At 47.5% G+C, this 16,795-nt stretch overlaps 1 protein-coding gene across 4 annotated transcripts in view; it reads right to left on the reverse strand.

Annotated features, from left to right (window-relative positions):
- The window catches only part of LOC117357318 (NACHT, LRR and PYD domains-containing protein 3-like), a 191,077-nt gene that overhangs the window by 71,271 nt on the left and 103,011 nt on the right, over positions 1-16,795 (reverse strand). For 3 of the 4 annotated variants that reach the window (XM_033937711.1, XM_033937695.1, XM_033937721.1), the window contains one exon: positions 15,547-15,714. The exons of the other annotated variant lie outside the window; for it this stretch is intronic. In XM_033937711.1, coding sequence (XP_033793602.1) covers positions 15,547-15,714 — 168 coding nt within the window. The remainder of the gene's footprint in view (positions 1-15,546; positions 15,715-16,795) is intronic. 4 annotated transcript variants of the gene reach the window in all.

The following is a 16,795-nucleotide window of genomic DNA, read 5'->3' on the forward strand; positions in this document are numbered from 1 at the left end:
TAGGTCAAATGCCTCGACTAAGGTCCTAAATTTTAAAGGAACTGACTTTCAGTGCATGGGGGACTATGTCTACAAAGCGCTGCAAAACCAGAGCACGACGGTCAGTGTGGAGGTACTATGGTCGGTTCTGAAATCCACCCTACAAGAAGCAACCAACATTTACATAAAATCCGTAAGCAAAAGGCGCAGAAAAAATAGACCACAGTGGTTCTCTGCGGAGATTTCAGAACTAACATAGTAACATAGTAACATAGTAGATGACGGCAGATAAAGACCCGAATGGTCCATCCAGTCTGCCCAACCTGATTCAATTTAAATTTTTATTTATTTTTTTTCTTCTTAGCTATTTCTGGGCGAGAATCCAAAGCTTTACCCGGTACTGTGCTTGGGTTCCAACTGCCGAAATCTCTGTTAAGACTTACTCCAGCTCATCTACACCCTCCCAGCCATTGAAGCCCTCCCCTGCCCATCCTCCTCCAAACGGCCATACACAGACACAGACCGTACAAGTCTGCCCAGTAACTGGCCTAGTTCAATCTTTAATGTTATTTTCTGATTCTAAATCTTCTGTGTTCATCCCACGCTTCTTTGAACTCAGTCACAGTTTTACTCTTCACCACTTCTCTCGGGAGCGCATTCCAGGCATCCACCACCCTCTCCGTAAAGTAGAATTTCCTAACAAGCAAAAGAAGAAAGCATTCATAACCTACAAACAATCGCAAAAGCTGGAAGCTAAAGAAACCTATCTGGCAAAATCTTGAAATGTTAAGACAGCAGTCAGGGAGGCCAAACTCCAGATGGAGGAAAATATAGCAAGACAGGTTAAAAAAGGGGATAAATCCTTTTTTAAGTACATTAGCGACAGGAAGAAGAACTCAAGCGGTATTGTGCGCCTAAAAAAACCTGATGGTAACTTAGTGGACAAAGCAGACAAAGCAGACAAAGCAGAACTACTCAATAACTACTTCTGCTCAGTCTTAACCTACGAAGCGCCAGGATCCGGACCTCAGCTACAGTCAAAGGGGTGCTCGGAGGACCCTTTCCGGGACTTTGTGTTTACCACGGGCAATGTCTACCACGAGCTATCCAAGCTAAAAGTGAACAAAGCTATGGGCCCAGATAATCTACACCCCAGAGTACTTCCAGAATTGAGAGATGTCCTAGCAGAACCATTAGCCGACCTTTTTAATCTTTCCCTAAGCAAGGGAAAAGTTCCCTTGGACTGGAAAACTGCCAATGTTATTCCACTCCATAAAAAGGGATGCAGGTCAGAGGCCGAAAATTACAGACCAGTGAGTTTCACATCAATAGTATGTAAACTTATGGAAACGTTGATCAAAAACAAATTGGACACGTTTCTGGTTGACGAAAGACTAAGGGATCCCCACCAACATGGATTTACTAAGGGAAGGTCTTGTCATTCCAATCTGATAAACTTCTTTGACTGGGTGACAAAAAAGCTGGATAAGTCCCTGGACATCGTGTATTTACATAAGAAGTGTCTCTGCTGGGTCAGACCAGAGATCCATCATGCCCAGCAGTCCGCTCGCACGGCAGCCCAACAGGTCCAGGACCTGTGTAGTAGTCCTCTATCTATACCCCTCTATCCCCTTTTCCTTCAGAAAATTATCCAATTCCTTCTTAAACCCTAATACCATACTCTGTCCTAATACGCCCTCTAGAGGCTCATTCTAGGTGTCCACCACCCGCTGGGTGAAGAAAAACTTCCTAGCATTGATTTTGAATCTGTCCCCTTTCAGCTTTTCCGAATGCCCTCTTGTTCTTGTAGATTTCAAAAGTTTGAAGAATCTGTCCCTCTCCACTTTCTCTATGCCCTTCATGATCTTGTAAGTCTCTATCATATCCCCTCTAATTCTCCTCTTCTCCAGGGAAAAGAGCCCCAGTTTCTCCAGTCTCTCAGTGTATGAAAGATTTTCCATACCCTTTATCAAACGTGTCACTCTCCTCTGAACCCTCTCGAGTATCGCCATATCCTTCTTAAGGTACGGCAACCAATATTGGACGCAGTACTCCAGATGCGGACGCACCATCGCCCGATACAATGGCACAATAATTTCTTTTGTTCTGGCTGTAATACCCTTCTTGATTATACCCAGCATTCTATTAGCGGCCGCTGAGCACTGTGCCGACGGCTTCATCGTCTTGTCCACTATTACCCCCAAGTCCCGTTCTTGGGTACTCTCAGTCAATAACATCCCTCCCATCGTATAGCTGTACCTCGGGTTTCTGCTTTCCACATGCAATACTTTACATTTCTCTATATTGAACTTCATCTGCCATCTCGTCGCCCATTCCCCTAGCTTGTTCAGGTCCCTTTGTAATTCTTCGCAGTCCTCTTTAGTCCGAGCAGCACTAAATAGTTTGGTGTCATCTGCACATTTTATTTGTTCGCAGTTCGTCCCTATTTCTATATCATTTATAAATATATTGAATAGCAGTGGTCCGAGCACCGACTCCTGCGGAACACCACTCGTGACCATCCTCCAGTCCGAGTAGTGGCCTTTCACTCCTACCCTCTGCTTCCTCCCCACCAACCAATTTCTGATCCATCTGTGTACGTCTCCTTCCACCTCATGGTTCTTCAGTTTCCGAAGTAGGCGTTCATGGGTTACCTTGTCAAAGGCTTTCTGGAAATCTAAATATACAATGTCTATTGGGTCCCCTTTGTCCATCCGTTTGTTAATTCCTTCAAAGAAGTGCAGTAAGTTCGTTAGGCATGATCTCCCCTTGCTTGTGGTTAGAAGTTTATTTCTTTCAAAATGCTCATCGATGCTGTCTTTTATCAGCGTTTCTGCCATTTTTCCCGGAACCGAGGTCAGACTCACCGGTCTGTAGTTCCCTGGGTCACCTCTCCATCCCTTTTTAAAGATGGGTGTAACATTGGCTATCTTCCAATCGTCCGGGATCACGCCTGTTTTCAGGGATAGATTGCAAACTTGCTGTACCACAGGGCTCGGTCTTGGGCCCGATCCTATTTAACATCTTCGTAAGAGACTTGGCTGAGGGGCTTCGAGGACAAAATTACATTATTCGCCAATGATGCCAAACTATGCAACATGGTAGGCAACCGCACAACAGATAAAAGCACAGTGCCCGACAAAAGCTCAATGCCCGACAGTATGACGCAGGACCTACTCCTGCTGGAGCAATTGTCAAAGACTTAGCTGCAAAAATCCATGCAGGACTTACACCCTAAATGGTGAGATCCTAGCAAGGACTGTAGCAGAACGTGACTTGGGGGTGATCATTAGCGAAGACATGAAGACTGCCAATCAAGTGGAGAAAGCTTCATCCAGGGCTAGACAAATCATGGGCTGTATCCGTAGAAGTTTCGTCAGCCGTAAGCCTGAGGTCATAATGCCGTTGTACAGATCCATGGTGAGACCCCATCTGGAATACTGTGTACAATTCTGGAGGCCGCATTATCAAAAAGATGTGTGGAGAGTTGAGTCAGTTCAGCGAATGGCCACCAAGATGGTCTCAGGACTCAAGGATCTCCCGTATGAGGAACGACTGGGTAAGTTGCAGCTGTACTCACTCGAGGAACGCAGAGAGAGGGGAGACATGATCGAGACGTTCAAATATGTCACAGGCCGTATTGAGGTGGAAGAAGATCTCTTTTTTCTTAAAGGACCCATGGCAACAAGAGGGCATCCATTGAAAATCAGGGATGGGAAATTTCATGGCAACACCAGAAAATATTTCTTCACCAAAAGGGTGGTTGATCGCTGGAATAATCTTCCACAACAGGTAATTGAGGCAAGCATCGTGCCAGATTTTAAGAAAAGATGGGATTGGCATGTGGGATCTCTTCATTGAGGTAGTTAGGGGGTGGGCCATTAGTGTGGGCAGACTAGATAGGCTGTGGCCCTTTTCTGCCGTCATGTTCTATGTTTCTAGGGCTATTCCTCCTCCTTTCTGACCTGTCCTGGTGATAAAGTTTGTACCCCGGCAGTGCTGTATCCCATTTGTTTTATTCATTCCACCATGTTTCGGAAACCCCAATGATGTCTATGTTCTCAGTTTTGGCCATGACTTCTAATTCCCCCATTTTGTTCCTTAGACTCCTTGCATTAGTATATATGCAATTTAGGTCCTGGTATTTTTTTTGTTTTCACTTCCTTTCGCTGTGCTTCGAATTTTATTTTCTTCTCCTGTGCTGCAATCCTTTTATCCTCCTCTTCTGAGTTAGTCAACTCCTGTGTTTTGCCCTTTGTCTCTTCCCAGCATTTTTCCGCCTTAGTATCTTCACGGGATACCTTCTTCCGAATCGTCGACACTTGGTCAACTGTCGGCTTTCCCCTTCTACTTAGTTTAAAGCCTGTTCTATTCCTCTCCTGATGTTGTTTGCTAGAAGTCTAGTTCCCGCCTCGCTCAGGTGCAGTCCATCTCTCCTGAAGAGCTTGCTCTTACCCAAAACGTTGTCCAGTTCTTCACGAAGTGGAACCCCTCTACTTCACACCATCTCCTCATCCATGCATTTATTGATTGTAGTTCCGTCTGCCTCTTCACATCAGCCCTCGGTACTGGTAGGATCTCTGAGAACGCTATCTTCTGGGTCCTCATCTTCAACTTCCTTCCCAGGATCTTGAACTGTTCTATTAGTGCACTTCTTCTGTAGTCTCTCCTGCTGACATCATTTGTCCCGATGTGGATCATTATTGCAGTCTCTGACGTCTCTGCTCCTTCCAGGATCTCTCCAATTTTGTCCACGATGTCCTTTGTTCTCGCTCCTGGGAGACAGGTCACTAGTCGATCCTCTCTCCCACCTGCTATGTGGCTGTCTACATTCCTTAGGATTGAGTCTCCAACTAGGATCGCAGACTTTCCCTTCTTCAATTTTCGCTTCAGTCGCAGGTCTGTGTCCTCGGAGCGCTTTACCGCTTCCTCCCCTTCCTGTGGAGTTCTTCTATGGGCTTATTCTTCCTTGGAGTCCAGCTGCTCTTGTCCTCTATTCCATGCGGGTGTATCTTCGTCCTTCCTACGATGTTCTTGTTCTTCCACCCTCCTGTAGGCCTCTTCGATGGACTCCTTGAGCTCCCTGACTTGTTCCTCGATGTGCCTCTCTCTCTCTGGGTCTTCAGCTGTCCTGAGCGGGTCTTCTGTCCTGAACGTGTCTTCCGTGATGTAAAGTCCCTCCAGTTCTTGAATACTGTACTTCAGTCGACTAACCTCCTTCTTCAAGCTTCTCAGTTCCTTACATCGACTGCATATATACGACTGCCTCCCAGAGGGGAGGTAATCGTACATATAGCAGTCCGTGCAGTACACTGGGAAGCTCATCTTCTGGATTCTATCTCTAATTAATGTATCAGTGCCTTTTGCTCATGTGTGGGTGTGCTCTCTTCTGTACCTGTTTCTTCCTTGTGTGTGTGTGCTCCTTCTGTGCTTGCCTCCCCCTTACCTTCTGTGCCTGTCGCTTCCTTGCCTTGCTGCCTTTTGGTTGTGTGTGCTGTCTTAGCTTTACCTTACCTTTCCTGTGTGTGTGTGCTCCTTCTGTGCCTGCCTCCCCCCTTACCTTTAGTGTCTGCCGCTTCCTTACCTTGCTGGTCTGCCCTGGTGTCCTTGATGACTTGGCCTTTCTTGAGGCCCTTCGAAAAGGCACTCTTGCTAAGGCGAGCGCCTTTGCTGCTTGCCTTTGCCGCTCGCCTTTGCCACGCGCCGAACGGCTGTACGCCGTTGGCTCCTTCCTTTTTAAGGGGGAGCTAGGCTTCCGCGTTCTGGTGATGTCGGAGGGGTGGGTGGAGCTATCTCTCGCCTCTGCCCCTCTCTGTCTCCTGCCTGCCTCGCTCTCCGCTCTCCTTATCCTGACTCTCCACTCCTGATCCCGACTCCCCGCTACTGTTCAACCGCCTCCCGACTCTCCTCTCCTTCTCACAGCCTTCACCTCGCCGTTGGCTCCTTCCCTTTTAAGGGGGAGCTGGGCTTCCGAGTATATAAAGATTTATGTTATGTATTAAAGCAATTACATTGGCTTACAATACCACAAATAATTTGTCATAAAGTGTTATCTATGGTGCATCAGACCTTATATGGGTCAATTCCTTTAAGTTTCCACATGCTCTGGAAGATATATCAGCCCGGTAGAAAATTGAGATTTGAAGGAGGGATGAGAATGATCTCCATGAAGGAAAATAATGTTTGGTATGTAAGATCTAGAGCAGAGGTAGGCATTTCCGGTCCTCAAGAGCCACAGGCAGGTCAGGTTCTCAGGATATCCATAATGAATATATATGAGATGGATTTGCATACACTGCCTCCTTGAGATGCAAATCTGTCTCATGCATATTTATTGTGGATATCCTGAGGACCGGAATTGCCTACCCCTGATCTAGAGCATCAATGCTTTCCATAGCTGGGGTGAGACTTTGGAATTCCCTCCCTGTTCGTTTCCTGAGGAAGGGGCTATTGCCCTGAAACCCTGCCGTGTTGAAAGAGGACAGCACCTTAACTTTGGTCTTTGATCCAAAAAAAGCTGGACTCTGCTTGCTACTATTTGACTACAGAACCTTTATTCAGCTAAGTAACTGGAGGGACACGTGACTAATTTTTTCATTCTCTGGTCAGGTCAGTGGGTTAGGCATTCGGGGCATTGCAGGACAGTGAACCTTTTGTCTTCCACTTTTATATATATTTATTTATTGCACATTGTTTGCACTTGACTTGCACTTTAAAGCACACAGGAGCACCCAGATGATGGTGTGCGGCTGGCAGTGAGTGGTAATCTCTGCTCAGTGGCCACCCAGATGGTCTCAGGACTCAGGGATCTCCCGTATGAAGAAGGACTGGATAAATTGCAGCTCTACACACTCGAGGAATGCAGAGAGAGGGGAGACGTGATCGAGACGTTCAAATACCTCACGGGCCGTATCCAGGTAGAGGAGGATATCTTCTTTTTTAAGGTCCCACGGCAACAAGAGGGCATCCGTGGAAAATTAGGGGTGGGAAATTGCATAGCAACACCAGGAAATACTTCTTCACCGAGAGGGTGGTTGATCGATGGAATAGTCTTCCACTACAGGTAATTGAGGCCAGCAGCGTGCCTGATTTTAAGACTAAATGGGATCGACACGTGGGATCTTTTCACAGAGAAAGGTAAGGGAGGGTCATTGGTGTGGGCAGACTAGATGGGCCGTGGCCCTTATCTGCCGTCACTTTCTATGTTTCTATGTAGTTTCAAGTTTAATCAAGTTTAATTTTCATTTGATGAATCGCTTATAACAATATCTAAGCGATGTACAATTTAAAAAACCATCAGAATGTGGTAGTACATTTAATTTACAAAGGTTAGACAATAGACAAACAGATTGGACAAACGGGAAAGAGTGGGAAGGAGGGGGAAAGTTACAATTTCGTTATTTGTTAGAATTTTACATCAAAAGGAAAGCACATTGGGTAATAATGGGGCAAGATAAGAAAAAAGAAAAGAAAAGAAAAAAGGATGAAAGAACCTAAGATGTTACGTTTCATGAATCAAATGCATGTTGAAATAAATATGTTTTTAAAATTTTCTTAAAAGAGACGAGGTCTTTTTCGCTTTTAATAAAATTTGGAAGAGAGTTCCACAGTGTGGGGGCTTTCACGGAGAACATATCATTACGTCTTGTGCCTATGATTCTCAGCGAGGGGACTGGCTTTGCTATTCTAAGCACTAGAGCTGCTCTTTGAGTCAAGTTTCAAGTTTATTACCTTTTTAATATACCGACCATCAACAGGTATCTGGCTGGTTCACAGTAAAATTATTAGAAAGAGAAAAGAGTCATAAATATATAAGGACGATGGGTGAACATCAAAAACATAACTTGACAGACATGAAAGTGAGGGTAAGAGGGAAAGGAGGGGAAAAATTACAGTCGTTCTTTAAAGCTTTCAAACTCACCCTGAGGGTGCTCCTTATCTTAAAAATTTAGATTAGAGTTTTATATATTTTTTGTGGAGCATAGGGAGTTAACTTTCCTGCAATGTCTTAGAGCACACCCAAATGATATTTTGATGTTTATGTGTGAGACATGAAGGGATTTTAAACTTGATGTTATGTTGAGCATAATTTATTAGAGTGTAAATAGAAATAACATGTGCAATGTATATTATTTGATGAAATATTTTTTTATGTTTTGTATGGAACCTGCTTAGGTTTAAGCAGTCTAGAAATTAAAAAAAGTAATAATAATACTTGGTCCAAAATACTGATACTGTACTGTAACTTCCTTAGAGGGGCCTCGGGGCTGCTTATCTGCCATGTGGGTGATGGAAGAGGCTATGGTATCGGCCTGAGAAATGGGCTTCCTCTTTTCTGTGGGTTTCCTGCTGCTGCTACTTCTTGTGTAGCTTGCCATCTCCATCCTTAGAGAGACATGAGAGGCAGATCTCTGATGATTCAGGGGTAGGAGGGAGAAGGGAGCTATGATAGAGACGTTTAAATACCTATGTAATGTCTCTTTCATTTGAAAGGAAACTTTGCAACGAGGGGGCATAGGATGAAGTTAAGAGGTGAGAGGCTCCGGAGTACCGTATTTTCACGCAAATAACACGCACCCGTATAAAACGCGCACACGGATATAGCGCGCAGAAATCACGATGATTTGCACAAAAACTTTGATATACCGCGCTCACGGGTATACCGCGCATGCTGCCCGACGCTCCTTTCGCCCGCCCTGACTTTCCGTGCGCTGTCCCGACTCTCCGTTCACCCCCCCTGACTTCCGTGCACTGTCCCCCCTTGAAGGTCTGTCCCCATCCTGAAAGCCTGATGCCCCCCCCCCCCCCCCGACGTCCGATACATCCCTCCCCCCCCCCCCCGAAGGACCGCCGACTCCCCAACAATATCGGGCCAGGAGGGAGCCCAAATCCTCCTGGCCACGGCGACCCCCTAACCCCACCCCGCACTACATTACGGGCAGGAGGGATCCCAGGCCCTCCTGCCCTCGACGCAAACCCCCCTCCCCCCCAAGAACCTCCGACCGCCCCCCAGCCGACCCGCGATCCCCCTGGCGACCCCCACGACCCCCCCACCCCCCTTCCCCGTACCTTTGGTAGTTGGGCCAGAAGGGAGCCCAAACCCTCCTGGCCACGGCGACCCCCTAACCCCACCCCGCACTACATTACGGGCAGGAGGGATCCCAGGCCCTCCTGCCCTCGACGCAAACCCCCCTCCCCCCCAAGAACCTCCGACCACCCCCCAGCCGACCCGCGATCCCCCTGGCGACCCCCACGACCCCCCCACCCCCCTTCCCCGTACCTTTAGTAGTTGGCCGGACAGACGGGAGCCAAACCCGCCTGTCCGGCAGGCAGCCAACGAAGGAATGAGGCCGGATTGGCCCATCCATCCTAAAGCTCCGCCTACTGGTGGGGCCTAAGGCGCGTGGGCCAATCAGAATAGGCCCTGGAGCCTTAGGTCCCACCTGGGGGCGCGGCCTGAGGCACATGGGCCCAACCCGACCATGTGCCTCAGGCCGCGCCCCCAGGTGGGACCTAAGGCTCCAGGGCCTATTCTGATTGGCCCACGCGCCTTAGGCCCCACCAGTAGGCGGAGCTTTAGGATGGATGGGCCAATCCGGCCTCATTCCTTCGTTGGCTGCCTGCCGGACAGGCGGGTTTGGCTCCCGTCTGTCCGGCCAACTACTAAAGGTACGGGGAAGGGGGGTGGGGGGGTCGTGGGGGTCGCCAGGGGGATCGCGGGTCGGCTGGGGGGCGGTCGGAGGTTCTTGGGGGGGAGGGGGGTTTGCGTCGAGGGCAGGAGGGCCTGGGATCCCTCCTGCCCGTAATGTAGTGCGGGGTGGGGTTAGGGGGTCGCCGTGGCCAGGAGGGTTTGGGCTCCCTTCTGGCCCAACTACCAAAGGTACGGGGAAGGGGGGTGGGGGGGTCGTGGGGGTCGCCAGGGGGATCGCGGGTCGGCTGGGAGGCGGTCGGAGGTTCTTGGGGGGGAGGGGGGTTTGCGTCGAGGGCAGGAGGGCCTGGGATCCCTCCTGCCCGTAATGTAGTGCGGGGTGGGGTTAGGGGGTCGCCGTGGCCAGGAGGGTTTGGGCTCCCTTCTGGCCCGATATTGTCGGGAAGTCGGCGGTCGTTCGGGGTGGGGGTGCGAGTGGTCCTGCCGGGGGGGGGGGATGTATCGGACGTCGGGGAGTCGGCCGGGCAAGAGGGCTTGGGCTCCCTCTTGCTCCGATCGTGGATGCGGGTGTGGGTGGGAGCGCGTGCGAGCGGTCGTTCGGGGTGGGGGTGCGAGTGGTCCTGCCGGGGGGGGGGGATGTATCGGACGTCGGGGAGTCGGCCGGGCAAGAGGGCTTGGGCTCCCTCTTGCTCCGATCGTGGATGCGGGTGCGGATGGGAGCGCGTGCGAGCGGTCGTTCGGGGTGGGGGTGCGAGCGGTCCTGCTGGGGGGGTGAATCGGGCGTCGGGCGGGGTGGGAACTATGTTTTAAAACTTTGGTATACCGCGCTCACGCATATAACGCGCGAGGGGTATGCGCGGTAGGTAAAAACGCGTATAACGCGCGCGTTATATGCGTGAAAATACTGAGGAAATACTTTTTTACAGAAAGGGTGGTAGATGCATGGAACAGTCTCCCAGAAGAGGTGGTGGAAACAGAGACTGTGTCTGAATTCAAGAGGACCTGGGATAGGCACGTGGGATCTCTCAGACAGAGAAAGATATCATGATTACTGTGGATGGGCAGACTAGATGGGCCATTTGGTCTTTATCTGCCATCATCTTTCTATGTTTCTATTAGGCACGTGGGATCTCTCGGAGAGAGAAAGAGATAATGGTTACTGCAGATGGGCAGACTAGATGGGCCATTTGGTCTTTATCTGCCGTCATGTTTCTATGTTTCTATTAGGCACGTGGGATCTCTCGGAGAGAGAAAGAGATAATGGTTACTGCGGATGGGCAGACTAGATGGGCCATTTGGTCTTTATCTGCCGTCATGTTTCTATGTTTCTATTAGGCACGTGGGATCTCTGGGAGAGAGAAAGAGATAATGGTTACTGCAGATGGGCAGACTGGATGGGCCATTTGGCCTTTATCTGACGTCATGTTTCTATGTTTCTATTAGGCACGTGGGATCTCTCGGAGAGAGAAAGAGATAATGGTTACTGCAGATGGGCAGACTGGATGGGCTAACTGGCCTTTATCAACCGTCATGTTTCCATTAGGCATGTGGGATCTCTGAGACAGAGAAAGAGATAATGGTTACTGTGGATGGGCAGACTAGATGGGCCATTTGGTCTTTATCTGCCGTCATGTTTCTATGTTTCTATTAGGCACGTGGGATCTCTCGGAGAGAGAAAGAGATAATGGTTACTGCAGATGGGCAGACTGGATGGGCTAATTGGCCTTTATCAACCGTCATGTTTCCATTAGGCATGTGGGATCTCTGAGAGAAAGAGATAATGGTTACTGTGGATGGGCAGACTAGATGGGCCATTTGGTCTTTATCTGCCGTCATGTTTCTATGTTTCTATTAGGCACGTGGGATCTCTGGGAGAGAGAAAGAGATAATGGTTACTGCAGATGGGCAGACTGGATGGGCCATTTGGCCTTTATCTGACGTCATGTTTCTATGTTTCTATTAGGCACGTGGGATCTCTCGGAGAGAGAAAGAGATAATGGTTACTGCGGATGGGCAGACTAGATGGGCCATTTGGTCTTTATCTGCCGTCATGTTTCTATGTTTCTATTAGGCACGTGGGATCTCTGGGAGAGAGAAAGAGATAATGGTTACTGCAGATGGGCAGACTGGATGGGCCATTTGGCCTTTATCTGACGTCATGTTTCTATGTTTCTATTAGGCACGTGGGATCTCTCGGAGAGAGAAAGAGATAATGGTTACTGCAGATGGGCAGACTGGATGGGCTAACTGGCCTTTATCAACCGTCATGTTTCCATTAGGCATGTGGGATCTCTGAGACAGAGAAAGAGATAATGGTTACTGTGGATGGGCAGACTAGATGGGCCATTTGGTCTTTATCTGCCATCATGTTTCTATGTTTCTATTAGGCACGTGGGATCTCTCAGAGAGAGAAAGAGATAATGGTTACTGCAGATGGGCAGACTGGATGGGCTAACTGGCCTTTATCAACCGTCATGTTTCCATTAGGCATGTGGGATCTCTGAGACAGAGAAAGAGATAATGGTTACTGTGGATGGGCAGACTAGATGGGCCATTTGGTCTTTATCTGCCGTCATGTTTCTATGTTTTCTATTAGGCACGTGGGATCTCTCGGAGAGAGAAAGAGATAATGGTTACTGCAGATGGGCAGACTGGATGGGCTAACTGGCCTTTATCAACCGTCATGTTTCCATTAGGCATGTGGGATCTCTGAGACAGAGAAAGAGATAATGGTTACTGTGGATGGGCAGACTAGATGGGCCATTTGGTCTTTATCTGCCGTCATGTTTCTATGTTTCTATTAGGCACGTGGGATCTCTCGGAGAGAGAAAGAGATAATGGTTACTGCAGATGGGCAGACTGGATGGGCTAATTGGCCTTTATCAACCGTCATGTTTCCATTAGGCACGTGGGATCTCTGAGAGAAAGAGATAATGGTTACTGCAGATGGGCAGACGAGATGGGCCATTTGGTCTTTATCTGCCGTCATGTTTCTATGTTTCTATTAGGCACGTGGGATCTCTTGGAGAGAGAAAGAGATAATGGTTACTGCAGATGGGCAGACTGGATGGGCTAACTGGCCTTTATCAACCGTCATGTTTCCATTAGGCATGTGGGATCTCTGAGACAGAGAAAGAGATAATGGTTACTGTGGATGGGCAGACTAGATGGGCCATTTGGTCTTTATCTGCCGTCATGTTTCTATGTTTCTATTAGGCACGTGGGATCTCTCGGAGAGAGAAAGAGATAATGGTTACTGCAGATGGGCAGACTGGATGGGCTAACTGGCCTTTATCAACCGTCATGTTTCCATTAGGCATGTGGGATCTCTGAGAGAAAGAGATAATGGTTACTGTGGATGGGCAGACTAGATGGGCCATTTGGTCTTTATGTGCCGTCATGTTTCTATGTTTCTAAGTATATGGAGCCACATCAGAGGCAAAACTAGAGAGGAAAACCAGCTTCTCTCTAGTGTAACATGAAGTGCAGTGGTGTAGGGAGGATAGGAGGGCCTGGGGCGGTGACACAGCCCTGCCCCTCACCCCTCCCCTGTCCTTTCCCAGCCCCCATGCCACACTTGCACCCTCCTTTCCCCCTGTACCCCTTTAAATCTTTGCCAGCATGTAGCTTCTCCTGCTGGCTGCTCGCTCTAGTGTTGGCTTTCCCTCTGATGCCACTTCCTGGCCTTGCAACCCAGAAGTGATTTTAGAGGGGCGCCAAGCCGGCGCGAGCAACAGACTGGAGAAGTTGCCAACATTGGCAAAGATTTAAAGAAGTACGGGGGAAGAGAGAGCACAAGTGTGGCATAGTGAGGCGGAGAGGTGCCGGCACCCCCCCAAGATGGTGCCCAGGGCGGTCCGCCCACCGCCACTGAGCAGGACTGCTGCTGCTGAATTTTTGTACCAGTGAGAAGTGTATTCTTTGTGTTTGAATACTCTAGATTATTTGGTAAGCTGTTACACTAGAGTAAAATATTACAAAAGCCGTGGCAGGTTCCAGGTGTGCCGCAAGATGCCAGGGAGGAGGAGAGGCATCAGTTGACTGTTCACAGGAAGTGCCTCTCATAGCGAGAGTCAGTCAGCCTACGCCTGCACCTCTCCATCTGCAGCAACCCCCAAAGGTGTTAATGGGAGGCTCAGGGCTGCAGCTGGAGGTCATCACATTGACATCCACTCATTTCCAGGTACCCCGAGATTAGTGTGCCACAGCTTTAAAAGTTTGCAACCTACTGCACTATTTATTCTATAGCGCTGAAAGCGTACATAGTGCTGTACATTTTAACATACAATAGACAGTCCCTGCTCAGAAGAGCTTGCAATCTAATTTTGACAGGAACATTTCAGGGTTGGGGAGCTGGGTAAACTCTTGCAGAGTGCCGCAGGGCTCTCCTCTATCCCCAATATTGTTTAACATTTACCTTCCCTCATTGGGGAACTTATTGCAAAGCTTAAAAGTCAAATTTTATATCTATGCAAACGATATCACTATAGTCATTCCCCTTACAACCCTGTCCTCTGAAACAAAGAATCATCTGTCATTCATTTTTAAAGCAAATTGAATTATGGATGACCGAATTGAAATTAAAACTCAACTCAGACAAAACCAATTTTTTCTTGGTAAGCCCAAATGATAAAATTAAAGACTCAATGATTTTTGTGAAAGGACAGACCTTCCCTATTGACTATTCCATAAAAATTCTGGGAGTGACTCTGGACTAACACCTTACCCTAAATGTACACACGGATTTATTGGTTAGGAAATGCTTCTCGATATTATGGAAACTCAGAACCATCAGAAAATATTTTGATGCAGTATCATTCCGCTTATTAGTTCAATCTTCCATTTTAAGCATACTTGACTATTGTAACATCATTTATTTGGGAACCTTAAAAAAAAAAACCTCCAAAGACTCTGAGTTATTCAAAATTCGGCAGTTCGACTGATTTTTGGGCTGAAAAAATGGGAACACATAAGTCCCTATTATCAAAAACTTCACTGGCTGCCCCTGGAAGCATGAGTTTTGTTTACATTTTTTTGCCTTTGTTATAAATCAGTATTTGGCCTGGCCCCTATATACTTGGTTTCTCCATTTAATCTGGACTCACTCGCAGAATCCAACATTGAAGGACTGCCGCTACACAAGAGTTCCTGGACAGAACTGGCTGGGTAACATTATCATGCATTCCTCATCCTACTTCAGTTTTAGAAAATCAGTAAAAACGATTTGTAACCTAAGAATCTTATAGTGTTTCATTCCGTAACCTTTTATTTGATGACCACTTCGCTGATTGTTGTAAACGGCCTCGAACTTTCATGGCTTTGGCAGTATATAAAAATAAAATAGTTATTATTATAGTGGGTTTATGTATCTGACAGCAGTAAGTGAGGCTTAAGAGTTGAAAGCAGTTTCAAAAAAGTGGGCCTTTAGCTTGGATTTGAACACTGCCAGGGTCGGAGACGGCCTATTGAAACGTGGCCATGTCAGGCATATGTTACATTCAATTTCTTTTTGCTCCATATACTCATTTGGTCTGCTTTTTGTTGTATCACTCTCCTTTAATCATACCTGTTGTATCTGCAAATTATGTTCATTCAAACCACTGAGAAGTGTTGCAAGCTTTGGCGGTATATCAAGTTTTAATCCACATAACCACATGGGATAGACTCCGAGAACATTGAGAGATAAGGGATTGGGATTTGTATACTGCCTTTTTCTAGTTTTACAACCACACTCAAAGCAGTTTATATACAGGTACTTCAAGCATTTTCCCTGTCTGTCCCGGTGGGCTCACAATGCAGTTGGGACAGTGGAGGATTAAGTGACTTGCCCAGGGTCACAGTTTGAACCCACAACCTCCTCCACTCTCTATTAAGACAGCTGCCTGTCATAGTTTTCTGGAAATGCAGGAATCACTTACAAGATGTCGGTCAGGTTACCACATCCTAGAATAATGCGGCTCAAACTCAGGACAAAGGTGCTGGTGAACCCATTCTGGGACAAGATCAGCTGTTTCAGGCACTGGTTGTTGGAAACTGAATCTGCCAACACAGGCGCAGAAGCATCTGTCAGATTATTAGAGGCCAACCTGTGGCGTGAAAAGAGAAAGAGAGAAGGACGTATGACTTTTAGAGTAGGTCTTCAAGTGTTATACAATAAAGAGAGTACATTAGGTGGTATGACAAACAAAACACCATCAATGGTAAAGAAAACCTGAGAAAATGATGCCAGATAAAGAACATATAGTTCTGTGGAGTAAAATGAACTTCCCATGGCTTCTGCTGCTATCAATTATCATTTCTATAGTGCTACTAGATGCATGCAGTGCTGTACACTTTTTTTTTTTTTTTTTAGTATTGCCGCTGCTGTGTCAGACCACTGGTCCATCGTGCCCAGCAGTCCGCTCACGTGGCGGCCTTTTGGTCAAAGACCAGTGATCTAAATGAGTCCAGCTTCACTTGCGTACGTTCCAGTTTAGCAGGAACTTGTCCAACTTTATCTTGAATCCCTGGAGGGTGTTTTTCCCTATAACTGGAAGAGTGTTCCAGTTTTCTCCCACTCTCTGGGTGAAGAAAAACTTCCTTATGTTTATACGGAGTCTATCCCCTTTCAACTTTAGAGCATGCCCTCTCGTTCTCCCTACCTTGGAGAGGGTGAACAACCTGTCTTTATCTACTAAGTCTATTCCCTTCAGTATTTTGAATGTTTTGATCATGTCCCCTCTCAGTCTCCTCTTTTCAAGGGAGAAGAGGCCCAGTTTCTCCAATCTTTCACTGTACAGCAATGCCTCCAGCCCCTTAACCATTTTTAATTGCTCTTCTCTGGATCCTTTCGAGTAGTACCGTGTCCTTCTTCATGTGCTGGATGCAGTACTCCAGGTGAGGCCCGGTACAGTGCTGGATGCAGTACTCCAGGTGATGCAGTACTCCAGGTGATGGCCCGGTACAGCGGCATGATAACCTTCTCCGATCTGTTCGTGATCCCCTTCTTAATCATTCCTAGCATTCTGTTCGCCCTTTTCGCTGCCACTGCGCATTACGCAGACGGCTTCATTGACTTGTCGATCAGAACTCCTAAGTCTCTTTCCTGGGAGGTCTCTCCAAGTATTGCCCTGGACATCCCGTATTCGTGTATGAGATTTTTGTTACCGACATGCATCACTTTACACT

The sequence above is a fragment of the Geotrypetes seraphini genome, chromosome 1 (assembly GCF_902459505.1).
Source record: "Geotrypetes seraphini chromosome 1, aGeoSer1.1, whole genome shotgun sequence".
NCBI lineage: Eukaryota > Metazoa > Chordata > Amphibia > Gymnophiona > Dermophiidae > Geotrypetes > Geotrypetes seraphini.